We start from the raw sequence: 27,798 nt of genomic DNA, 5'->3' as shown, positions 1-27,798 counted from the left end.
TTATTAAAATATTAGAGAAAAATGTTGACTGTAATTTAAACAGTCTTTTGGGGGGTTCAGAATAATAGTACTGTGGATAAAACTCTTACCTTAAACAAAACCTACCATAATCTATTCCTACACCACTTATGGTCCACCAAGCCTACCAGTAGTTATTGCTGTTTATTGGTGGGTGTGGCCCAAAATTCTTATCATAACAACAATAATAATAACAGATGACCTTTTTTTATATACACAAAAAATGTTAATCAAGAGGCCAGAGAAATAGCACAGCTTTAAAAGTGCTTGCCTCTATGTGGCCTATCCCAGTTTAATCCCTGGTAACACATATGGTCTTCTGAGCACTTATAGGAGTGAGCCCCTGATTACAGAGCCAGAAGTCCTTAATAACACCAGGTATGGCATCTAAACCAGAAAGAAATGAATAAAAAGAAACTACCCTTTACTGATTACATAATTAATCTATTCTATTCTTGAAAACAGAAACTTTATAAATAAATAAAGAGAAGGGCAAATGATTATACAACCACAGTAATTCATACAGTGACAGTAATTAGGAAAATGGGATCACTCAATAAACAGCAACCTGATTGACTTTCTATCAATTTTTTTCTTATGACTAGCTTAAACAATCAGCGCCTCTGTAAACCCCATTAAAGTAAGCAGTATTCCATGCAGATATTTAAAATCCATGCAGATATCAAGTGACTTTACTTTGATCCATTTCTTAATATTACCTGTGTTTTTGAAGCATTTTTATAATAATAATATCAGAAATAACTAAGCAAAGCTAAAGTTTCTAGGCCATCCCAAGAAAACACAAAGTGCAATGTATTCCTATTCATTTTCTTAGTCATCTCAACTTTGCAAAGACTGTCCCTCATTTGAAGCACTTAAAAGTAAACAGAAAAATTACAAAGAGAAAAAATAATGAAATTTGATGGGTTATAGATCCCAGAAATCTACAGTTAAATCATATAAAGTACTGTACAGGAAAAATTTTGAGACAGAATATGAAAAAATATGTATCAATATTTTTTAAAATAACTATTTAATATTAAATACATACCATTGATCCACTGAAATTCAGGATCATGAAGCAAAAAATCTTTCTTGAAGAGGTCTTCTAATGATAGTTTGGTTTCTGATGAATTTGTGAGTTCATCTAAAATAAATTAAAAACTAGGTCAGGAACTGAACACTATTTTTCAAAACTAATAAACTGTAAATTTGACTCACATTTTGCTTCCAAAATTGTTTTACTGATTGAAGCATTTTTGAATATAGAATTTATCTGTTTTGCTAACTTTTTCAATAGGTAACTTAATTTTCATTTTAAAATTACATTTATCACTAAAATTAAAATATTCGTTGGTATATTTATATAAAGAAATGCAAAGCATTTAAGTATGCTGGCAGTATATGGGTTCTAAAACACTTTATTTTATTTTTATTAGTGAATCGCTGTGAGGTTCAGTTACATACTTAGAAACTTCTGTGTTTGTGTTTAAATCATTCAGTGATGAGTACCCATCCCTCCACCAGCACACACTCTCCGCCACCAATGATCCCAGGATCCCTACTAACACTCCTCTATCCTCCCCCCCATATCCCCCCGCCCCCCCCCACCTCTGTGACAGGGCATTCCCTTTTGTTTTCTCTCTCCTTTTGGGTTGTTGTGGTTTGCAACAGAAGTATTGAGTAGTCATCGTGTTCGGTCTATAGTCTACTTTCAGCATGCATATCCCATCATAAGTGGGTCCTCCAAACACCTTTTATTGGTGTTCCCTTCTCTATCTGAGCTGCCTTTTCCCCAGCATGTGAGGCTGGCTTCCAAGCCATGGGGCAAACCTCCTGGTCCTTATCTCTACTATTCTTGGGTGTTAGTCTCCTATTCTGTTACTTTATATTCCACAGATGAGTGAAATCTTTCTATGTCTGTCCCTCTTTCAGACTCATTTAACTTAACATGATACTTTCCATGTTAACCCACTTATATGCTAATTTTATGACTTTATCTTTTCAAACAGATGCATAGTATTCCATTGTGTAGATGTACCAAAGAGTACATAGAAAATACAGATAACAATCATATCTGTAAAAAGTAGTCTCACACATTATATAAATTTTATCATTGGCCTGACAATCTGACTTAGCAAATTTTAAAATTTATGTGTTAAACAAATATCAGGCATTTTCATTTTCAAAGGGTTAAGAGGTGTGTGATTCATATTCACAAGGCAAGAAAAATATGATAGACAGAAAAATAAGATTATGAAATACTATTTGAGCTTGGAGTAAGGGAGGGAGTAATCCTTAGACTAAAAGGAGATGATGAAATTGTCTTAATACCCTTCTGTGTACAAACATTTTTGAAGTCAGGTGACAATATTTTACAAAATTAAATATACATTATCATATGATAAATAACTTCACTTTTTACTATTTTCCAAAATTAACTGAAAATGTGTGTGCGCAAAAATATCTGCACACAGACATTTATAAAAATAAGTTCACAACTTCCAAAACTCAGAAGTGACCAACCTGTACTTCAGCAAGTGAACAAAGAGTGGAACATTCAGAAAATGGGATATTGTACAGATTATTACTTATTTTTTATTAGTTTTAAAAGACTTTTTTATTAAATAACTATGAGATAGATCTTACAAAGCTGTTCATGAATAGGTTTCAATCACATGGTGTTACAACACCCATTCCTCCACTGATGTACATTTCCCAGCACCACTGTCCCAAGTTTCCCTCCCATAACCACCCCCAAACCCCCACCAACACACACACACACACACACACACACACACACACACACACACACACACACAAACAATGTCTCTATGGCAGGGCAGGCTCTCTCTCTCTCTTTCAAAGGAAGTATAATCATTCAAGTGTGGAAAGGAATTAAAAATATCAAATCCAGGGCTGGAGAGATAGCACAGCGGGTAGGATGTTTGCCTTGCACACGGCCGACCTGGGTTTGATTCCCAGCATCCCATATGGTCCCCTGAGCACTGCCAGGAGTAACTACTGAGTGCAGAGCCAGGAGTAACCCCTGTGCATCGCCAGGTGTAACCCAAAAAGCAAAAACAACAACAACAACAACAAAAGAAATCCATATGTTTGGGAATCTCAAGATAAGATTCATATGTGAGGGTCCAGAGAGGTAGTAGAGCAGGTAAGGCATGCCCCTTATACGAAGCTAACTTGGGTTTAATCCCAAGTACTACATAAAGTCCATGAGCCCCCCCATGAATGATCCCTGAGTACAGAACCAGGAGTAAGCCATTAGCAATGATGTCTGTGGCTTACAAACAAAAGCTAAAAGATTCAAATGTAAATCTTGCATTTATATAACTGTATAAAAGAAGCAAATTTATAAAATAGTTTTAATATAACTGAAACATTCTGAAAAGAGAAAGCTATGAAGATAATAAAAAGATATTGGTCTCCATAGATTTGGGGCAGAGAAGGGTAAGTAGGAAGAGCACACAGGACTTTAAAACAACAATATTTTCTGTGGTACTATGATAGTAAATATATGTCACTAGAAATTCACCTAAATTCATAGATTGTAAAACATAGTGAAACCTAATATAAAGTAGGAATGCTAGGTGATAAGGTATCATTTAGAGATTCATATAATATAACGTGTGGGGAATGAAAATGAGGGAAATTGTACCTATTTGAGGGTTAGATTTGTATACTAATTTCTGTATATGTTTTTCAAATTGACTGCACTGTACCACTGTCCTCCCATTGTTCATTGATTTGCTTGACTACGTGCCTAAAATTTCTCTAGAATAAAATGTTATAAAACAGCACTAAAAGCTTAAATTATCTGGACTTGGGCTGGAGCGATAGCACAGCGGTAGGGCATTTGCCTTACAAGCGGCCAACATGGCCAACCCGAGTTCGATTCCTCCGCCCCTCTCGGAGAGCCCGGCAAGCTACCGAGAGTATCTCGCCCGCATGGCAGAGCCTGGCAAGCTCCCCGTGATGTATTCGATATGCCAGACACAGTAACAACAAAGTCTCCAATGGAGACGTTACTGGGCCCGCTCGAGCAAATCGATGAACAACGGGAGGGCCTTTACCTTACCTTTACCTTTACCTTTACCTTATCTGGACTTAAAAATTTTACATGTGGTTTTTAGAATAACTGTTTGAGGGAACTAAATATTTGAAAGTGGGTGGTGCCCTGATCAACCTTGGCCCAACAGTATACAAAAGTTCTATGGAAAGAAAGAGGAGCACGGAGGGGGGGATTAGAAGCAATAAGTAAGGACCAGCTCAGGGAGTTCGGTACAAGGTGTTGTTAAGGAACAATACAGCCAAATGTCCAAACCAGTCAGCAACACTGAAAGTAAGAGACACAAACTGTGACCAAACTTAGAATGATGCCTTTGAAGAAGACAGGATGAGGGCGTTTGTGTATGTGTGTGTGAGTGTGTGTGTGTGTGTGGGGGGGGGGGGGGTTTGGGGGACTAGGAGGGAATTTAGGAATAATGAGAGGCAATCTGACACTGATAGTGGGATTGGTGTTGCAATATTGTTTGTCTACACAACTATGAATAATTTTGTAACTAACAGTGCTACAATAAAAAAAAAAAACTTGGGAAAAGAAGACAGTGAAAAGGAATGGCAGAAGTGCAAATTTATTATATAAAAGAGGAAGTAATTACTGTTGATAACACCGAATAAATCTTCATTCTAGATTTTTTTTCATCATAGGACTTTGAGATTCTATTCATGTGATCTATTTTAATAGGTTCAGATTCAAGCTTTCAATTTCTCAAGGTTTTATGAGTATCATCTTATTGTCTACAATAAACCCCATGCGAATGTAAGATTACTGTATTTTACCATCTCTCTGAGATACATATTTATTTGACCTAATAAAATATAAAATTAAATTGGGAAATAGGATTCTATCTTCATTTCAATAAGACTGCAGACAATTATGGTAACAATGTACAAGCATTTCTCTTCTAAAAGTTAAAAATCATGAATATTACATATGCATCCAACATATGTACAAAATTAGGAAATCCAAAGCATATCAAGGTAAACAATAACACAGATACCGGTGCAATAATAGTATGAAATTTAATATCTCATTCCATTAAGGATAGATCAACTAAGCAGAGAATAAATAAATAAAAAACTTGAATAACTAAGACAGATGGGATTAATAAATATTTATAGGACATTTGACCCTAAATGTCTGAATTAACATTATTCAAGTGTATACAGAAAAATTTCTGAAATTGATATGCTGAGATACAAGACAAATTTCAATATATATGAATATTGAAATCATACTGCCTTGCACGCAGCCGACCTGAGTTCAATTCCCAGCATCCCATATGGTCCCCCGAGCATTGCCAGGAGTAATTTCTGAGTGAAGAGCCAGGAGTGACTGAATATGGTCTCCCTGAACATCGCCAGGTGTGACTAAAAAAGCAAAAAAAAAAATATACCCAGAGACAAAATGAAAATTTATCTTGTGTAAAAGTAATATTTAAAAAAATGAAGATAATAGAGATATAACTTAAGATGACATTTTAAAAACTAAAAATCTGAAAGATTGAACAATTGGTAAGAAAGACAAAATAAAAAGATACAAAACTTAAAAATCATAATGAAAATGAATAAGAGCAACATAAATTGATTAAACTAATATAGTTTTATTCAGAAGGGCAAATTAATGAATATCATTAGTAAGGCTTAAAAGTTAAATATAACACACTAATAAATAGAAGTAAGAATGGAGAAACAGCAGTTTGATTAGAGACTGCTATGAACATCTATCTGCTAACAAATATAAAAGTCAAGAAGAAATAGATACATTTTACATAAACAATATGAACTGACCCACAACAATTATAAAAATTAAAACATTTATTAAAAATCACCCCAAATATAAAAGACACCAATGACTTTATTAGAGAATTTTTCACATCCTTAAAAAATATAGGAATACTATCCTCAAACACAACCAAAATATGGTCTTTCTGTAGAATGAATATTTCTATATACATTTGATGAGGTCAGCCCATGCTCATATTCAAACCGGACAATGGCATCACAAGAAATTTTAATTATAAAAAAGAAATTTTAACTATAAGTATATTATAAATATAAATGGAGCCAGTTTTTTATTTGAATTAAAATAGATACATAAATATTTGTGGAGCACACTATCGGTAATCAGGATTTATTCTTGACTCTGTGCTCACAGATAACTCATGGCAATGCTCCGGAGATGACTTATGGTTCTGGGACTGAACCCAAGTTAGGCACATGCAAGGCAAGCATCTTAACATCTCTTCTACCCCCCAAATACATACATGTAATACATGAATGTAAGAAATTTAGAAATGCAAAATTTAACCACACATTTGTGGGTTATAAGCAAGGATCAAAGACCATTCATAAGAGAAAGGAAACACCTCTTCAAGAAATGAGTTTTGGAAATCAGACATTAGGCAAAGTAAAATGGAATTACAAGCCAGTTAAATTGTACAACATAGGTTAGTTTGGAATAACGGATTAAATGCACAACTTTGGGGAGAGATGATAAACACAAGTTAAGGTATGAAATAATATATCGTATGCTATTCTAGAAGAGTTGTATCGGTTTATGTTCTTAGTACGTCTGTATGAAGGACCGCAGTTTCTTTTTATAAAATAAAAGGTAATTCTATAAAAGATAATTTTTCTAAATTATATTATTCTAATATATGATAATGATAAACTAAATAGACTGAATTTAAAATTCTCTAATTAATGAGAAAATACCCATGTGTTTAATTATGATATGTACAACCTCTTCAATAAATTATTTGTTCATAAGGTTGACTCTTCTAATAGGACTGCTTTTCTTTGTATATGTTGTTTGCACAATGACTGAATGCCATTAGAACCTACTCTAAGATACAGATTGGTCATTTTCATTAGTTTGAAATGGTATACCCATTACCTCTATTTTTCCTTTTTATCCTGTCAAAAAAAAAAATGTTTGCAGAAAGAAAAAAATGTAGTAAGATCCTGCAGTCCAGTTTATCAATGATCCCATTTATAAATCATGTTTTGCTGTCAAGACTAATGTTCTTCATCTATTGTAGATAATAGTTTTTTTCTGAGTATATTAGACGGGCTACTAATTTTTATGCCAATGTATTATCACATAATTATGATATATCAAATTATGTATATTATATATTTGTATACTTATATTTTTACACAAACTACTTTTATACTTTCCTTAGAAGATTCTGCTGCATTGTCAGTTAATTAATATACATGGTATGAAGATAAGTTGAGGTTCATATTTTATTATTTTTGTCTATTGGATTCCCAATCATCCCAGCATCATTGCTAAAAAGCATTCTTTTTTTTTTTTTTTTTTTTTTTTTTTTTTTTTTTTTTAATTTTTTTTTTTATTTATTTATTGAATCACTGTGGGAAAGGTTACAAAGCTTTCAGGTTTATGTCTCAGTCATGCAAATATCAAACACATTTCCCTTTACCAATACTTATTTTTTACCATGAAGAACCTCAATAAAACCCCACACCCCACCCCTCCCCGTCCCTGTGAAGCAGATGAATTCTAGTTAACACTCTATCTGCTTTGATTAGATTCATTGTTTCAAAAGCATTCTTTTAAATGTAGTGAATCATTCAATTATCTTTTACATCTAAAACAATATTGCATAAAATAGTGAGATTACAACAGTAATCTGAAACTCTTTTTTCTTTATTAGGAGTGAATCTTTAAAACTAATGTATTTGTATGCAGAAAACAATTCTATTATCACTTAGAGCTTTTATTTTGAACTGAAATGGCTCTACATGCTTATAGCTTCTTTTACATAAATTTTTGTCATCTCCATGAACGTCCTGATATAAATTATATAAATTAAAGTCCCTATTTTGTACCAAATATTTCTAAAATAAATAATCATAATGAATTATTTTATTGTTATAGTAGCAAAATTTTGTCATTTTAAAGCTATTTTAATTTTAGAATGCCTGCAGCTGAATTTGCACATTAAAAAATTCTTTTAGAAGATTCTATGAGTTGAAATTGAAAATTAATTTGTTACCCCATGGTAAAGAATAACCATAAAAGATTTGTCAAAGCTTCGTATTTATTTCTTTGAATCAAGTTTTACTTATTTGTCTTTGGTTTTCAGTACTATAAACTTTTTGGAGTTCAGCTCTAGATGTGTAGAAGAATGATTGCAACAACCACCCAAATCCCTGTGCCATCACTCTAACCAAATAGCTCCTGTTGCCCTTCCTTCCACTGCCTCTGTGGCAGACAGTTTTTCTCTTACTCTTGCTCGACTTTTGGGCATTATGGTTTGCAATAGCGATACTGAGAGGCCACCCTGTTTGGTCCTTTATCTACTTTGAGCACACATCTCCCATCCCGATCAATCCCTCCACCCATCTTTGACTTAATGATCCCTTCACTATCCCAGCTGCCTTTTTTTCCCAGTTCATGAGGCAGGCTTCCAACTGTGGAGCAATCTTCCTGGTCCTTGTGTCTACTATCTTTGGGTGTCAGTCTCATATTATTTTATATTCCACAAATGAGTGCAGTCATTCTACGTCTGTCCCTCTTTTCTAACTCATTTCACTCAGCACAATACTTTCCATGTCCATCTACTTATAAGCAAATTTCATGATTTCATCCTTCTTAAGAGCCTGGCAAGCTACCGAGAGTATCTCGCCCACACAGCAAATCCTGGCAAGCTCCCTATGAGGTGTTTAATATGCCAAAAACAGCAACAACAAGTCTCACAATTTGTTGTGAGATGTTACTGGTGCCCACGCAAACAAATCAATGGACAACGGGAGGGCAGTGCTACAGTGCTACAGTAGTAGATTAATTTGCAAACATTTTATTTAAGGGTTTTGATAAATATTGATGAATGATATATGGTCCCTTTTTGAATTTTGTATCATTGGTTTTTCATTTTTATATTTCATTGAAAACAAATTTGCCATATGTTCACTGTTTTTATAGCCTTGTAATTTTATTGAAAATAATTTTAAATACATAATATAAACACATACAATATGTGTAAAAGTTTGAACATCAAATGTATAGTGATATTTTTATGATATATATGAGTATATTAAACAATATTTAACCCTATTGTAAAGATTTAGGAATAACAGCAGCAAAAATACAATGAGATACACAGCTTAAAATAATCACGATTATTTAAAGTGGGAAAATGAGTATTTGTTATATAGCTACACATATAGAATTTTATCCAAACTTTCAGCTTTGTAGCATGAATGTGGAAATAGAACTAAATTCAAATAATTCACTTTATGCTATTTTCTCTGTTCAAGTCTTGCCATTTAAGATCATAATCTGCTACTGATATTTCTGTACTTTCTTCAAAAATCCAATCTGGCTTTTAAATAGCCTTTTGAAAGTAAGTTAGCTGCATAATTTTAGAAAGAAGAGTTTTTCAATATTGAACCAGAGAAAAGCTGATTTATGACTTTCAGCTCTTGATTTATCTTTACTTAATTGTGATATTTTTAAATCTAATTTACTCATCTAGGTGGAGAAATAGCTCTTTAACTTAAATTATATTTGACACAATATCCTATTAAAACAGTAATAAAAACAAAAGATTAGTCATGTACTTATTCAGAATCCATCACAGTAACAAAAGTCATTTTCCCTTTCTAGACATCCTTCTCCTTCTGTTTGAATACCCAGCATAGATCACCACCTCTATGTCTCACTGTTTTGTTTAATTTTCTTATTAATTCATGACAAAGACCAGAACATACCACACTTAAAAACTAGTCTTTTGATAATGCATTGATAGTACAGTGAGTAACAAGCTTGTCTTACATGCAGTCACCTTTATTCTGAGTCCTGGTTCCCAAAGCCTACCACGAGTGATCCCTGAGTGCAGAATCAGAAGAAATACCTGAATATCAAGGCACATGGCAACAAAAGATATATATATATATATATATATATACACATACACAAAACTCAAATATATATATATATAGATATATAAACTCTTTCCCTCCCCCACTCTCTCTCATGAATATATGTGTCTGTGTATGTGTGTGTGTGTGTATATTATATATATGTTCATTAAAGGATAATATAACTTTTACCCTTCTTATGTAAGTATTTTAAATATAAACAATGAGTCAAACTGCCATGGCTAAACCCCAGTTCTTTTGAAAATATTTGCTATTTATAGATCTCCTTATCAGTCAACAGACCTTACCATTTTGTCTTAAAATTTCACTGCAGAAATATAACTTTAAAAAAAAATTCCATTACATTTTTTTAGTAGAATGCTAAAAATAGACAAAGCTAAAAGTAAAAAAATCCACAGTGAACTAAATACTGTCAAAATCTGTTTTCAGAAGTCAAATATAAGATCCCAAATTTCTGTTACCTTATTACTTGGCTTATCCTCTAGATAAATATGAAGTGGCAAAGACTGTCTTTAAATTAAAGAACAGTTTAATTCAGAATGTAAATTTGAAGAATATAATTGTTATTACTCAAACAAAATATCACAACATATATCTTTATAGGATCTGTATTTATTATTAAAGGAAAATGAAAACATATATGAAAATAATTAGGAAAAGTATTAATCTCATTTAATATTAAATATTGTAACCATTATTAATAGCAGTTTATTTAAGGGACATTTTGATTTTTTATTTGAAAACTTCATTATATTTTTTAAAATTTGCATCTCTTTCATATTTATTTCCTTCAGTCAAATGTATCCAAGTATGTTATCAGATTTACCTGGCTAGAAGAATAATTGTATGCATTTCTTATTGCTAACGGAAAACATTATGAAATGTAAATTTTGCTCAAAATTTCCTTCTGTGGAAAGGATATCTGATGATGTTGAATTAATAAATATACAATATAAATCACACAAATAATAAACAAGCAATAGATATTTCCAATCAAGAAAATGTCTTCAATGTGTGAGCATTGTGAACAACACCTGATTGTTCAAACAGAAGCACAAAACGAACTACTGTAGCATTTAATATCTGCTTTATAGTTCCAGAAAAGTTACTTTTGTTCCTCCTGGACATTGGATCATTCCATTTGTACCTATTTTCCTGCTTCCTCTTTCCCTGTGTTCACTGAAGTTCCAATTCCATCCAATTTACAGTGCAGAAAAAAAATATTTTAATGCAAAATTTATTTTAATGTTAAAGTGGCTTATTTTTACTTCAGTCTTCATCAGTGATATTGAACTATTCACTATGTCTCTAAAATCACTATCATGAAGTTCACTGTATATTTTCCATGACTTGTTTTATGAATCAAATTCTATAGCAAGGTCTTTTGTTCATTTTAAATAAATTTTTGTACATAACTTTACTTCTTGAACTCAGACCAATTGATTTCTCTTTCATTCTACCTGCTAGAACAACTTTAGATTAGGCTATTTAGTTTTCAGTTTAACTTTTTTTTTCTTTTTTTGCTTTTTGGGTCATACCCGGTGATGCACAGGGGTACTTCTGGCTCACGCATTCAGGAATTACTCCTGGCAGTGCTCAGGGCACCATATGGAAAGCTGGGAATCATACCCAGGTCGGCTGCATGCAAGGAAAATGCCCTACCTGCTGTGCTACTGCTCCTGCCCTATATGTATTCTTTTAATATGTATTTTTCCCCTAAATCAGATTATTTTCCAATATTTTTTAAACTGCCATTTGTCAGGTAAGTTAAGTAACAATGTTTCTTTATACTCCATTAATTGAGGGAGACCACTTGATATTTGAAAATTTGCCCACAATTCAACTTACTTAATTTAGCAGATGGAAGTTCCAATTTCATTCAATTTTCAGTGAACAAAACATTTTATCTTTTCTTATGGCTGAGTAATATTCCATCGCTTATATGCCGCAATTCTTTATAACTCATCTGTTGTTGGGGCTTGGCATGTTCCCTCATCTTAACTACATAGTGTCACAGGGAGCACAGGAAAGCAACTGTCTTTTCAAATTCATGTTTTTCTGTTCTTAGGATAGATACCAAGAAATACAATCACTGCATCATATATAAAGTTCTTTTTATAAATTCTTTGAGGTCTCCATGCTGTTTTCCATAGAGACACAAGATGACATGCTGTCCCACAGTGTGAGAGATCCATTCTCATTAATGTCCACTGTCCTGCTGTTTCCAGACAGCAGTCTGGGAAAAAAGAGGTCAAGTTCATGTCTCAGGAGTGTCTTCTTGAACTGCATTTTCCTAATAATCAACAGGTAAGGTAAAGGTAAAGGCCCTCCCGTTGATCGTCGATTTGCTCGAGCGGGCCCAGTAACGTCTCCATTGGAGACTTTGTTGTTACTGTGTCTGGCATATCGAATACGTCACGGGTAGCTTGCCAGGCTCTGCCGTGCGGGCGAGATACTCTCGGTAGCTTGCCGGGCTCTCCGAGAGGGGCGGAGGAATCGAACTCAGGTCGACAATAATGTCTATTTTTTTTAATATGCCTGTTGGCCATATCCATATGTCTTCATTGGGGAAATACCTGCTCTGGTCTCCCCCAATTGTTTCATTGTTTTACGGATGACACATGCCTGGTAGTGTTCAGTGGGTACTCCTTCTGCTGTGATCAACACTCACTGTCGGTAGTGCTTGAGGCAAAATCTCAGTACCAGATACTGAACTTGGATTCTAGCATGCAAAGATAGCTTTTTAGCTATCTCCTGTGTTCCCTATCCCTCATTTTAATGTGGCTGTATGCTTTTTGTTGTCCTTAAGTTATTTGAGTTCTTTAAATATTTGGAACGTAGTATCTTATCAGGACGTATAGTGACTAAATAAATAGTTTTCTCCTTTTCAAAATGGTGTCTTTTAATTTTAGCTGATGTTTATTTACGGTGCAGAAAAAATGTTTTAATGCAAATTTTACTTTAATGGTCAGTGGGTTATTTTTATTTAAGTTTTCATTAATGATATTGAACTATTGACTATGCCTCTAAAATCACTATCATGGAGTTCAGTGCATGTTTTCCATGACTTATTTTATGAATCCAATTTGATAGTAAGGTCTTTTGTTCATTTTAAAGGAATTTTTGTACATATGTGAGATGAAGGTCAAGAATCTGTTTCACATGTAGCTAACAAGTTTCCCCAGCACCATTTATTGAAAAGGCTTTAATTGCTTCACTTCAGACACAAGGTCCTTTAAAATTAATTAACAGACTAATTTGTTAAAGAAATATATATTAAAAATATAGCACTAAAATCTAGATTGCAATTATTTGTCTATAAAGCATTAAGGTTCTATAAGATTTGCAATACATTTAAAAACCCATTCTCCCATTCTTTATTCTTAACTATAGGGAATAATGATGAAATAGCATTGATCAGGGCTAGGAAGTCACACTCTAATCCCAGTTTAGTTCTTCACCAGAATACATGCCTAGCAAAAGTCTTTTCTGGCATCAATATCCTCATTTTTAAAGAGAAAGTTCTAGATGGGAATGAACTATTAGCAGCTGTCTTCTAAGGACGTTATTAAGCTATCTTGGTACAGAAGAGAAATAGAAGAGGAATAAGTAATTAGAATACTTCATTAAAAAGATCTTTCCTTCAGCATTTTTTTATTTCTTCAGAGAGAACTATAATTGAAGTAATAAAGACACATACTCATGTATAAATGAAACTGCACACACATATACTGACCAACAAATTAACTTGCCTCTCTAAGATCCTATAACACCTCCTCCCCTTTTATGTTCAGTGCTGATTCTTATTTTTAGCAGATACTCCTAATGTTCATCACTGTCACTGTCACTGTCCTCCCATTCTTCATCGTTTTGCTCTAGCGGGCCCAGTAACGTCTCCATTGGAGACTTTGTTGTTACTGTGTCTGGCATATCGAATACGTCACAGGGGGCTTGCCAGGCTCTGCCGTGCGGGCGAGATACTCCCGGTAGATTGCCGGGCTCTCCGAGGGGCGGAGGAATCGAACTCGGGTTGGTCATGTTAGCTGAGTGCAAGGCAAACGCCCTGCCACTGTGCTATTGCTACAGCCCAATGCTCATCAAATAAATAATATACTTTTGGGTTCTAAAGAAGTTATTAAATTCTATCTCAAACTCGATATCTCTTGAATAAATAAATCAAGTGATTTAGGATTTACTCATAGATTTAATTAGTCAAATAAGTCAATTACTCAAAATGCTAATTATTCCAAAAATTCTTTGCGCCCTTCCTCAAATTAGCATTTCCTGAATTTGAGTATAAATCTGTTTTATATTTCAAACATATTAATAACAATACAAAAATTCTGTAATCTTTGATAATCTTTCAGTTGAAGCTATTACTTCATCTATAAAATCAGTAATATATGAAACTACATTTTTTTAAATTTTTATTAGTGACACACCATGAGGTACAGTTGTAGACTTACAAATTGTTGTGCTTGGGTTTCAATTATACAATGATAGAGTACCCATCCATCCACAGTGCCCATTCTCCACCACCACGGATCCCAGTATCCCTCCCACCCCCCAACCTCCCATCCCACCCTGACTCTGTGGCAGGGTATTCCCTTTTGTTCACTCTCCTTTTGGGTGCTGTGGTTTGCAAAAGAGGCATTGAGTGGCAATCATGTTTGGTCTATAGTCTACTTTCAGCATGCTTCTCCCATCCTGGGAGGATTCTCCCAACACCCTTTATTTGGTGCTCCCTTCTCTATCTGAGCTGCATTTTCCCCTAGCATGTGTGGCTGGCCTCCAAGACATGGAGTAAACCTCCTGCTACTTATCTCGGCTATTCTTGGGTGTTAGTCTCCTATTTTGTTACTTTATGTTTCCCAGAGGAATGCAATCTTTCTGTGTCATTCCCTCTCTTTCTGACTCATTTCGCTTAGCATGATACTTTCCATGTAGTACCACTTGTATGTAAATTTCATGACTTCATCCTTTCTAGCTACATAGTACTCCATTGTGTAGATGTACCAAGTTTCTTTAACCAGTCATCTGTTCTCGGGCACTCAGGTTTTTTTTTTCCAGATTCTTGCTATTGTAAACAGTGCTGCAATGAACAAACGAGTGTAGATGTCACTTCAACTATACTTTTTTGCCTCTCTGGGATATATTCCCAGGAGTGGTATTGCTGGGTCAAATGGGAGCTCAATTTCTAATTTTTGGAGAATTGTCCATACTGTTTTCCAAAAGGGCTGAACCAGTCAGCATTCCCACCAGCACTGAAGGAAGGTCCCTTTTTCGCCACATCCGCGCCAGCACTGGTTGCTTTTGTTCTTTTGGATGTGTACCAGTCTCCGTGGTGTTAGATGATATCTCATTGTTGTTTTGAATTTTACTTTTCTTATTGGAAATAAACATTGCGGCATCAAATTATACTGCACCCATTCAACTCCTATTGTCATATAACATTTAGTTTTTAAGAGTTTTTCTTAAGAATTTAACCTAGATGCCAGAAATATAGTATATTAGGTAGTGTCCTAGTCTTGCACATGTATTGGTGACCTGGATTTGCTCTATGGCACCACATGGGTTCCCTGTGCACTGCCAGGAATGATGACAACTGAGCTGAGCACAGAATCAGAAGTAAGCCTGAGCACTGCTTGGTGTAGTCCAAAAAACAAAACAAATCATGATCAACTGCCTACACAGATGAACTAAAATGATAAAATTCTTTAATGATCAAATAGTGATATACTCATGACCAAGAACTTCAAAATAATGCTGCAAAAAGCAAAATGAATAAACAGCAAATAAAAAAGATAAATCGAATGTCTTAAAATTTAAAAATGTTTGTATGTGAATGAAATATAAAAAGGAATAGGAATAATATGAAAATTTTAAAATTTGGGGATGGAGTAATAGTACAATGGTTAGGGCACTTGCCTTGCATGTGGCTAACCCGGGTTCTATTCCTGGGATCCTATATGGGTGCAGAGCACTGCCAGGAGGAATTCCTGAATGCAAAGCCAGGAGTAACTCAAGCGCATTGTGGGGTTCAGACCAAAAACTGAAAACCAAAGGTAAAATTTACCTGAAAACCCTATGTCTGTCTGGCAAGAGATCAATATTCAAAATACAGAATTTCTACAATTCCTACTATTATTGAAACAAGCCATTAACACTAGAGCAGGACTAGACTAGATCATTCTAAAACAATGTTGGCTTCCAATCAACCCCACCTGTTCCATCCTATTTAGCAGCCTTCCAGCTTAATGCCATGGTCCCCATTTGTGTGATTTTATCTGTCAGCCTCTAATGGAATATCTTGGGGTCCACAGAGGAGCCATATGTCCCCCCACTTAAGACACTGTATTAAATAAAATAGCCATATATTGTTGGATAAAATTTATAAAAAATGTTCAGAAGAGTAAATCTGTGAGACTCTGAGCAAAGTAGTGATTGTTATGAGATTTATAGTGTGTGTGTGTACATGTGTGTGTGTGTGTGTGTGTGTGTGTTTAAGGAAGGCTTAACTGCTTCATGATCATGGAGTTTACTCTTCTGTATGATGAAATGTGATTTGGATCTCAAATAGAAGTCACGTTTGAAAATGTAATAAATGCCACCATCTTAAAAATAAGCAATTGTATTATACATTATTACCTATCATTTTGCACATTTTGTTTTTATAAAAGTTTTATCACCACCACGTTTTGGGTCAGAAAAGAAAGATTAAAAAACAAAGTAATTCCAATGCTGAATAATAATTCATTAAAAAAAAATTTTCTTGCTTCTCTAATATTATAGAGTTACTGTTATACCCCAGACAAAATAAAGTAAGTTATTGTGGAATCAAGGGTAAAACCAATAATGATGAATGGAAATATGCCAATGGAAATTCTACATTTTGAGGTACACATTATAATGTACAGCATTTTAATTAAGTACAAATGATTCCTAAGTCTAGTGCCACTTACTCTTGTGGGATTTTTAATTCCTTTTTCTGGAGAGCTTACTGAATAAAACTTTATACATAAGGGAAAATCGTTTTTCTTCTATTTTTTTAAAAATACAACTTGTTTTATTTGGATATCTTAAGGTACATAAGTTTTCATTAAGAAATATGTCAAGGGCCCTTTCCGCCGCCCAAGTTGAGCTGGTCTCTTCTCCACACCCACCAGGTCAGTTTTCCTGCCGCTTCTCGAACCCGGGACTTGGATTTCACTATGCAAGACCCCAGGCATCCCCCGGACGCAGGGAGACAAAGCAGATCTGAGCCTCTCTGCCTCTCCCTTTCCACCACCCAAGCCGAGCTGGTCTCTTCTCCCCACCCAGTCTTTACTCCCTGGACACACACCAGGTATCCATGGGGGTGTGGCCACTTTAGAAGGGGGCATGGTTTTTAAAAAGTGGGCGTGTCCTAATTTTCAGCAGGGCAACGCTGACGAGGCCGCAAGTAGTTTACTCAAACCAAGAAATCTAAGCCCTACATCTACGCACCAACATGAAGAAACAACACAAATCCCCGCCACAGGGAGACAACGAGGAAACAAGTCCAGAAGTGTCAGTAGGTGCTAGCCACCTTAGGGACCTCTCTGAGAAAGAATTCAGATATGAAGTCATTAAGATGTTCAATCAACTCAATGAAACAGTCAGACAGATATCTGCTAAATTAAAGAGGACATGAAAGAAACAATCGATCGCACAATCAACAAAATACAGGAAGAAATGAGAGAGGAATTTGGAAAGCTTCGCATAGAAATGGCACGGATCACAGATTCCATAGATGAAATCAAAAACTCACTCTGTGCCCTAAAAAATAGAATGACCACAGCTGAGGAAAGAATCAGTGAGCTGGAAGATTAGCTGCACCAAGCCAACAGGCAGTAACAACCAGTGGCAAAGGACCTCAAAATAGCTCTACAGAGATTCAGAGTCCTAGGAGACGATTCCAAAAGAAACAACATTAGAATCATTGGACTACCAGAAGCTCAGGGAAAAATCCCAATGAAAAAGCCATGGTTAAACAAATCATCGCCGAAAAATTCCCAGAGCTCCACAATGCAGCAAGCCATTCAGATTCAAGAAGCCCGAAGGGTGCCAGATAAAAGAGACTTAAAAAAATAAAACACTCCAAGACATATCATAGTTAGAATGATCGATGCTGCCGATAGAGACACAATACTACAAGCAGCAAGGGCAAAAAAGGAAATCACATACAAAGGAGCACCCCTGAGATTCACAGCAGACCTATCAGAGGAAACCCTCCAAGCCCGAAGGCAGTGGCGAGGTATAGTAAAAAAAACTCACTGAAATAAATGCTTCACCAAGAATACTCTATGCGGCTAAACTCTCACTCAAAATCGAAGGAATGCTACACTATTTTTCTAGATAAATAGCAGCTCAGGAACTTCATAGACTCAAAATCAAACCTAAAACAAGACCTAAAGGGGCTACTATAAGACAAGACAAACCCTACAACCACAACACACCTGCACAGAAACATGACACAAAACCCCATAACCATACTCTCTCTCAATGTCAACGGTCTAAATTCACCATTTAAGAGACACAGAGTGGCAAAACGGATACAGAGACAGAACCCAACATTCTGCTGCCTACAAGAAGCTCATCTCAACACTCAGAGCAAACACAGACTCAAAGTCAAAGAATGGAAAACAATCCTGCAAGCAAACAGCTCCTGCAAAAAAGCTGGGGTGGCCATTCTAGTATCCAACAACATTAATTTCACCTTGAAAAGGACTAGAAGGGACAGTGAAGGCTATTTTCTCTTCATCAAGGGATATGTACAACAGGAAGAAATCAAACTCGTAAATGTATACGCACCTAACGAGGGAACAGCTAAATATTTAAAACAACTGCTAACAGATTTTAAGGGGGACATTGCAAGCAACACAATAGTACTTGAAGACTTCAACATCTCCCTATCGCCTCTGCACAGATCAACGAGAACAAAACCCAGCAAGGAATCACTGGCTTTGAAAGAAGAAATAGAAAAGAGAGGGCTTATAGACCTATACAGGGCTTTCCACCCCAAAAAAGAGAGAATACACATTCTTCTCCAGTGCACATGGAACATTTTCCAAAATAGACCATGTGCTAGGACACAAAACATACCTCAACAGAATCAGGAAGATAGAAATGGTATCAGCCATCTTTTCAGACTATGATGCACTGAGGATAGAAGTGAATCATACACAGACACAGAAAACCAAATCAAACACCTGGAAATTAAATAACTCGATGCTGAACAAAGAGTGGATAAGGAATGAAGTCAAGGACAAAATCAAAAGATACCTTGAAACAAATGAGAATGAAGACACAAGCTACCAGAACCTTTGGGATGCAGCGAAAGCCATAGTAAGGGGAAAATTTATAGCTTTGCAAGCATATTTTAGGTCTGTAGAAAGGATGCACATAAACAACTTGACCTCACAGCTCAAGACCTTAGAAAAGGATCAACAGAAAGAGCCTAAATCAGGCAGAAGGAAAGAGATCATAAAACTTAGAGCAGAAATCAATGACATGGAAAACAAAGAAACAACCCGAAAGATCAATGAAACCAAGAGCTGGTTCTTTGAGAAAATAAATAAGATAGATAAACCACTAGCAACACTCACAAAGAAACAGAGAGAGAGAACCCTAATAAACCAAATCAGAAATGAGAAGGGGGATATCACAACAGAAACCAAAAAAATCTAAAAGATCATCAGAGACTACTTTGAAAGTCTGTATGCCATGAAACAAGAGAACCTAGAAGAAATGGACAAATTTTTGGACTCCTATAATCTCCCAAAGCTGAATCAAGAAGATCTGGAGTATCTAAATAGACCTATTAACATCAACGAAATCGAAATTGTAACCAAAAGTCTTCCCAAAAACAAAAGCCCAGGTCCAGATGAATTCACTAGCCAATTTTTCCAAACATTTAAAGAGGACCTACTGCCAGTTTTTCTCAAGCTTTTCCAGAAAATTGAAAAAAGGGAAACTCTCCCGAACAGTTTCTATGAAGCCCATATCTCTCTCATACCAGAAGGAAACAAAGACACCACGAGAAAAGAAAACTATAGGCCGATATCCCTGATGAACACAGATGTGAAGATTCTCAACAAAATACTAGCAAATAGAATTCAACTATTCATCAAAAAGATCATACACCATGACCAAGTAGGATTCATCCCGGGGATGCAAGGCTGGTTTAACATTCAGAAATCAATCAACATAATCCACCATATCAAAAAAAGAACAGATAAAAATCATATGATCATATCAATAGATGCAGAGAAAGCATTTGACAAGATCCAGCACCCATTTATGATGAAAACCCTAGCCAAAATGGGGATAGAGGGGACTTTCCTCAATATAGTTAAAGCCATCTAACACAAGCCTACAGCAAGCATCATCCTCAATGGCGAAAAACTGAGAGCCTTCCCTCTAAGATCAGGGACAAGAAAAAGATGTCCACTCTCTCCACTGCTGTTCAATATAGTACTGGAAGTACTTGCAATAGCGATTAGGCAAGAAAAAGATATTAGAGGCATCCAGGTAGGAAAGGAAGAAATCAAGCTCTCACTATTCACAGATGATATGATACTATACTTAGGAATCCTAATACCTCTACCAAGAAACTTCTAGAAACAATAGGCTTGTATAGTAAAGTTGCAGGCTATAAAATCAATACCCAAAGTCCATGGTTTTCCTATATGCAAATAGTGAAAGAGAAAAAAGTGACATGAAGAAAACAATCCCGTTTACAATTGTGTCCCAGAAAATCAAGTACCTAGGAATCACCTTAACTAAGGAAGTAAAGCACCTGTACAAAGAAAACTACAAAACTCTACTTCAGGAAATAAAAGAGCCTATGAAGAAATGGAAAAATATCCCCTGTTCATGGATCGGGAGAATTAACATTGTCAAAATGGCAATACTTCCCAAAGCACTGTAAAAATTTAACACAATTCTTATTGGGATACCTATGACATTATTTAAAGAAGCGGAGCAAACACTCCTGAAATTTATATGGAACAATAAGCCCCCAAATAGTTAAAGCAATTCTTGGGAAAAAGAAAATGGGAGGAATCAACCTCCCTAACTTCAAACTCTACTACAAGGCAGTAATAATTAAAACAGCATGGTACTGGTACAAAGGCAGAACTGCAGACCGATGGAACAGGGTTGAATACAGTGACATCTCACCCCAAGCATACGAGCATCTAATCTTCGATAAGGGGGCAAGAAAAGTGAAGTGGAGCAGGGAAAGCCTCTTTAACAAATTGTTCTGGAAAAACTGGACGGCTACATGCAAAAAAATGGGCTTAGATCTCTGCCTAACTCCATGTACAAAAGTAAGATCTAAGTGGATTAAAGACCTCAACATCAGACTGGAATCTATAAGGTAGACAAATGGGACTATGTTAAACTAGGAAGCTTCTGCACCTCAAAAGAAACAGTGACCAAAATACAAAGACAGTCTACAGAATGGGAAAGGATATTCGCCAAATACACATCCGACCATGGGTTAATTTCAAGGATATACAAAGTACAGGTTGAACTCCACAAAAAGAAAACATTCAACCCCATCAAAAAATGGGGAGATGCCACTACTGTTCAATATAGTACTGGAAGTACTTGCAATAGCGATTAGGCAAGAAAAAGATATTAAGGGCATTCAGGTAGGAAAGGAAGAAATCAAGCTCTCACTATTCGCAGATGATATGATACTATACTTAGAGAACCCAATAACCTCCATCAAAAAACTCCTAGAAACAATAGACTCATATAGTAAAGTTGCAGGCTATAAAATCAATACCCAAAAGTCCATGGCTTTCCTATATGCAAACAGTGAGAGAGAAGAAAGCAACAGGAAAAAAACAATCCCGTTCACAATTGTGCCCCAGAAAATCAAGTACTTAGGAATCAGCTTAACTAAGGAAGTAAAGGACCTGTACAAAGAAAACTACAAAACACTACTTCAGGAAATAAAAGAGGACATGAGGAAATGGAAAGATATCCCCTGCTCATGGGTCGGGAGACTTAACATTGTCAAAATGGCAATACTACCGAAAGCATTGTATAAATTCAATGCAATCCCTATAAGGATACCCATGACATTCTTCAAAGAAATTGAGCAAACACTCCTGAAATTTATATGGAACAATAAGCCCCCACGAATAGCTAAAGCAATTCTTGGGAAAAAGAAAATGGGAGGAATCAACCTCCCGAACTTCAAACTGTACTACAAAGCAGTAATAATTAAAACAGCATGGTACTGGAACAAAGGCAGAACTGCAGACCAATGGAACAGGGTTGAATACACTCACATCTCCCCTCAATCATATGATCATCTAATCTTTGATAAAGGTGCAAGTAATGTGAAATGGAGTAAGGAAAGCCTCTTTAACAAATTGTGCTGGCATCACTGGACGGCTACATGCAAAAAAATGGGCTCAGAACTCTGCCTAACACCATGTACAAAAGTAAGATCAAAATGGATTAAAGACCTCAACATCAGACCAGAAACCATAAGGTACATTGAAGATAAAGTTGGCAAAACCCTCCATGACATTGAAGCTAATGGTATCTTCAAAGATGCCACGCCACTGGCCGAGCAAGTGAAAACAGAGATAGATAAATGGGACTATCTTAAACTAAGAAGCTTCTGCACCTCCAAAGAAACAGTGACCAAAATACAAAGACAGTCTACAGAATGGGAAAGGATATTCGCCGGATACACATCTGACAAGGGGTTGATATCCAGGATATACAAAATACTGGTTAAACTCCACAAGAAGAAAACATCCAACCCCATCCAAAAATGCGGCAATGAAATGAACAGAAACTTTCTCAAAGAAGAAACTTTCTCAAAGAAGAAATCCGAATGGCAAAAAAGCACATGAGAAAATGCTCTACATCATTAATCATCAGGGAGATGCAGATCAAAACCACAATGAGATACCATCTCACACCTCAGAGACTGGCCCACATTCAAAAGAACAAAAGCAACCGATGCTGGCGCGGATGTGGCGAGAAAGGGACACTCCTTCACTGTTGGTGGGAAAGTCCACTGGTTCAGCCCTTCTGGAAAACAGTATGGACGATTCTCAAAAAATTAGAAATTGAGCTCCCATTTGACCCAGCAATACCACTCCTGGGAATATATCCCAGAGAGGCAAAAATGTATAGTCGAAGTGACATCTGCACTTGTTTGTTCATTGCAGCACTCTTTACAATAGCCAGAAACTGGAAGAAACCGGAATGCCCAAGAACAGATGACTGGTTAAAGAAACTTTGGTACATCTACACAATGGAGTACTATGTAGCTCTTAGAAAAGATGAAGTCATGAAATTTACATACAAGTGGTACAACATGGAAAGTATCATGCTAAGCGAAATGAGTCAGAAAGAGAGGGATAGACATAGAAAGATTGCATTCATCTGGGGGATATAAAGTAACAAAGTATGAGATTAATACCCAAGAATAGCTGAGATCAGCACCAGGAGGATTACTCCATAACTTAGAGGCCAGCCGGGTATCCTAGAGGAAAGGGCAGTTTAGATAGAGAAGGGAGCACCAAATAAAGGGTGTTTGGAGGATCCTCCCAGGAGGGGAGATGCATGTCGAAAGTGGACTATGGACTGAACATGTTTGCCACTCAATGCCTCTTTTGCAGACCACAACACCCAAAAGGAGAGAGAGAACACAGAGGATTGCCCTGCCACTGAGGCAGGGGGGGATGGGGGGATGGGGATGGGGGGGATATTATCCATGGTGGTGGAAAATGGGCACTGGTGGATGGATGGTTATCTGATCATTGTATAATCAAACACAAGCACAAAAAATTGTAAATCTACAACTGTACCTCATGGTGTATGGTGTTTCACTAATAAAAAAAATAAAAAAAAGACATTCTATAGGATATAACTAAAAAATAAATGGGGAGATGAAATGAATAGAAACTTTCACAAAGAAGAAATCCGAATGGATAAAAGGCACATGAGAAAATGCTCCACATCATTAATCATCAGGGAGATGCAGATCAAAACCACAATGAGATATCATTTCATACCCCAGAGACTGGCCCATATCCACGAGAACAAAAGCAACCTGTGCTGGCGTGGATGTGGCGAGAAAGGGACACTCCTTCACTGTTGGTGGGAATGCCGACTGGTTCAGCCCTTTTGGAAAACAGTATGGACGATTCTCAAAAAATTCGAAATTGGGCTCCCATTTGACCCAGCAATACCACTCCTGGGAATATATCCCAGAGAGTCAAAAAAGTATAGTCGAAGTGACATTGGCACTTTTTTGTTCATTGCAGCACTCTTTACAATAGCCAGAATCTGGAAAAAAACAAGAGTGCCTGAGAACAGATGACTGGTTAAAGAAACTTTGGTATATTTACACAATGGAGTACTATGTAGCTGTTAGAAAAGAGGAAGTCACGAAATTTACATGCAAGTCTTACTACATGGAAAGTATCGTGTTAAGCGAAATGATTCAGAAAGAAAAGGATAGACATAGAAAGATTGCATTCATCTGGGGAACATAAATACCCAAGAATTCATTTTGGGAGACTAACACCCAAGAATGGCTGAGATTAGTACCAGGAATTTTACTCCATGGCTTGGAGGCCAACCACACATACTAGGGGAAAAGGGAGCTCAGATAGAGAAGGGAGAACCAAATAAAGGGTGTTGGGAGGATCTTCCCAGGATGAGAGAAGCATGCGGAAAGTTGACAATAGACTAAACACGATTGTCACCCATTGCCTCTTTTGCAAACCACAACACCCAATAAGAGAGAGAGAACAAAACGGAAGGCCCCGCCCCAGAGGCAGGGTGGGATGGGGGGTGGGAGGGATACTGGGAACCGTAGTGGTGGGGAAATGGGCACTGGTGGAGGGATGGGTAGTTGATCATTGTATAATAGAAACCCAAGCACAAAAATGTGTAAGTCTGCAACTGTACCTCATGATGTCTCACTATTAAAAAATTTAAAAAAAAAAAAAAGAAAAAAGAAAATCTAAAAAGAGAGAATATGGGAATTCAAGGTGCGATCTAGTCAAGGACTGTTGGCTATTGGTTTGTTGTCGCTTGCATGGGAAAAATCATAAACAGTAAATTATCTTATGAAAGCATAAAAAAAGTCAATAAACTTTCCAGGGACCGTTTTCAATTGTACATTTCTGTCATCCTTTTCATATCACCCTCTTACTTACTCAGTATAATTTCTCTGATGCTGTGCCTTTCTCATTGAGAACATACAGAATTACTAAAATCATTTTTAAAGAAAATCAATAGACAGAAAAACAAGCTAATTTCTCTTATTTTCTGATATGATTCTTGCCCATATTTTATTTGGTGGAATAATTTTAACACACTATAAAGCTTAATACACATGCTATGGTCAAAAAAGTACTGGATTTTCTCCCATAGTCTCCATGCTGAAGAATGATAACCAATTTACCAAAATTTAAACTCGATTAGGAAACAATATAATATAGAAAAATAAAAGGTTCTCTATTTTTGCACTGGGTATCACAAACTTGTAAACTTCATACTAACACTAAGAGGATAAGTAAAAAAGGATAAATGTAGGACACATCAGGCATGTAAGTATCAGATAATAAAGGTTACTTATTAAAACAAGATTCCCCCCGCCCTGTTTTGTAAAATCAATACATTATAATGTAAACTAAAACCACCCTTTTTTAGTTGATTATGCAATGACAATATAAGAGTGAATAAATAAAATCTGTCTTGAAATTAAAAATATAACTCAGAGACAGAAAATATGTGATTACTTTTTGTTAATGTAGAGAAAATTATAGTCCATTCAACATAAGAGCTAAATCTATTAGAGGTAACAGCACTCCATATTTTCCAGGAGGATATGTTAGAGTTCCATTGTTTTCTCTTTGGTGGACTGATTGAGTTTGATTATATCTATGGTATTCTTGGAAAAAAACAAGTGAAAGCATTTCAGCTTATGTCTATCAATGGAACATATATTGTTTATTTTTTAATTCAACACAATAAAACAAATGATTTGCATCTTGGCTGATGTTGATGTTTACAAGAGAGTAAAACATTATTTCTCTTTTATAAGAGCATAATGGGAACTTTAATTGTTGCTTTGACATTTTAAAATACAGGTCACATGCTTAAATGACACCTTTTAAATCGCAGCTGCCAAGAGATTGTTTTCAACATAATATAACATGACATTTTAACTAACTATAACCAAGAGTTATTATTGTGGAAGAACATAACAGTAACCAGAATAAATTTAGCTTAAGTTTTGCATAACAATAACAAATCAGCTGTCATCAGTTTAATAAAGTACTTAATTTTATCAAATGTGTTCTGGAAAATTATCGTTTTTAGAAAGATAGGAGCAGATTAATTGTAATAAAGCCTCATTCAAAGGGTCAAATCATTCTCTTTAAAATATGAGTATCTGCGACAAAAGGAACAGAGGGTTTTTTCTGTAATTTTGTGTTTTTTTTTAACTTAAAATATCAGAAACATTTCACCAAACTCAAACCTTTAAAAATACTTTTCCAACTAAATCTACTGGAATTAAGTGCAACATCATAAGTACTAGATGCTCTTGTAGAAGTGAATGTAAATGCATTCATATAGTGAAGGTAGGTGAATTCATATTTCACTAAGGAAAAGCAGAAGTTGAGGGTCTGTACATGAATGTCAATGGCTTATACATGAGTACTTGACTATCTTTATACTCTAAAAGAGCCATGAAGGACACTTATCCAGAGAATGTACTAAAGGGAAAAATTGCCTAAAGAAGCATCAGATAGAACTGATGCTGAAGATATAATAACAAAATATTAGAACATTGTCATTAGTGAGTAATTAGAGCAAATTCACCCAGTGAGCCCCTTTAGAGACTGATCACCATCAAAAGACAGCCACTGTTGCTAGCAAGAATTGATGAAACAGACAGTCTTTATATGTAGTTATTTAATATGGCGGCCAGATTATATTACTTCATAAATCTCCCCTACCAACTCATAAAATGAGCATCCCTCTTCTTAAAATAGGTCAAAATAGGCAACAGTATTTGTCAGAAAATGTTTTTAGATCATATCTGTTTTCATTTTTTATATAAAACAAATACATATTAACCATTAATCCTATGCACGGGGCTCTGAGTACAATGCCTAAAATTGCAAAAACAGTTAACAAATTAAGTAAATAAAATTACGAGACTGAAATAAATACACAAAAGGGTGGCTTATGAAACTTTGAGAATAAAATTAATGTGCAAAAGAATAAAATTATTCTGAGAATAACTATGGCTACTTTTTAATTAAAGTCAATTCAAATAGAAACAAATATTATGAGGAATTTGCCAGAGCATCTAAATCAAGTATACCTTTTAATCATAAAAAGGAAAAATTGCTTATTAAATAAATGCTGGAATAGTTAACCCACTCTTCGGACAATTATTAGCAATTCTTTAAGACAGGGAAGTTCCTGAGAATTTTGGAAATTAAGACACCTGTGTCAAATTAGTTCTATATTACTTCTATAATAAAATTTGCAATCAAATTAAAATTACAATGAACGTGTGTTTCTCTATCTATAGGTATACATTATTTAGCACTTACCTACAAAATCTAATGCCAATTTGAGCAAAATAATTTTTAAATTAGTTTTAAGCTATATTACTTTGATCTGACCTGTCCTCACAAAAATAAAGTTGTGGTTGAAAAGCAGAAGAAATTTAGTGAGGGCCAACTTATGTAATAAAAAAAT

The 27,798-nt window shown here is 35.5% G+C and overlaps 1 protein-coding gene across 2 annotated transcripts in view; it reads right to left on the bottom strand.

Annotated features, from left to right (window-relative positions):
• Window positions 1-27,798, bottom strand: part of DPP10 (dipeptidyl peptidase like 10) — a 671,828-nt gene that overhangs the window by 463,797 nt on the left and 180,233 nt on the right. For both annotated transcript variants that reach the window (XM_056117572.1, XM_056117573.1), the window contains exon 3: window positions 1,070-1,165. In XM_056117572.1, coding sequence (XP_055973547.1) covers window positions 1,070-1,165 — 96 coding nt within the window. The remainder of the gene's footprint in view (window positions 1-1,069; window positions 1,166-27,798) is intronic.

This window comes from Sorex fumeus, unplaced genomic scaffold (genome assembly GCF_029834395.1).
Source record: "Sorex fumeus unplaced genomic scaffold, SorFum_2.1 ptg000035l, whole genome shotgun sequence".
NCBI lineage: Eukaryota > Metazoa > Chordata > Mammalia > Eulipotyphla > Soricidae > Sorex > Sorex fumeus.
This window is presented reverse-complemented; position numbering and strand designations above follow the sequence as displayed.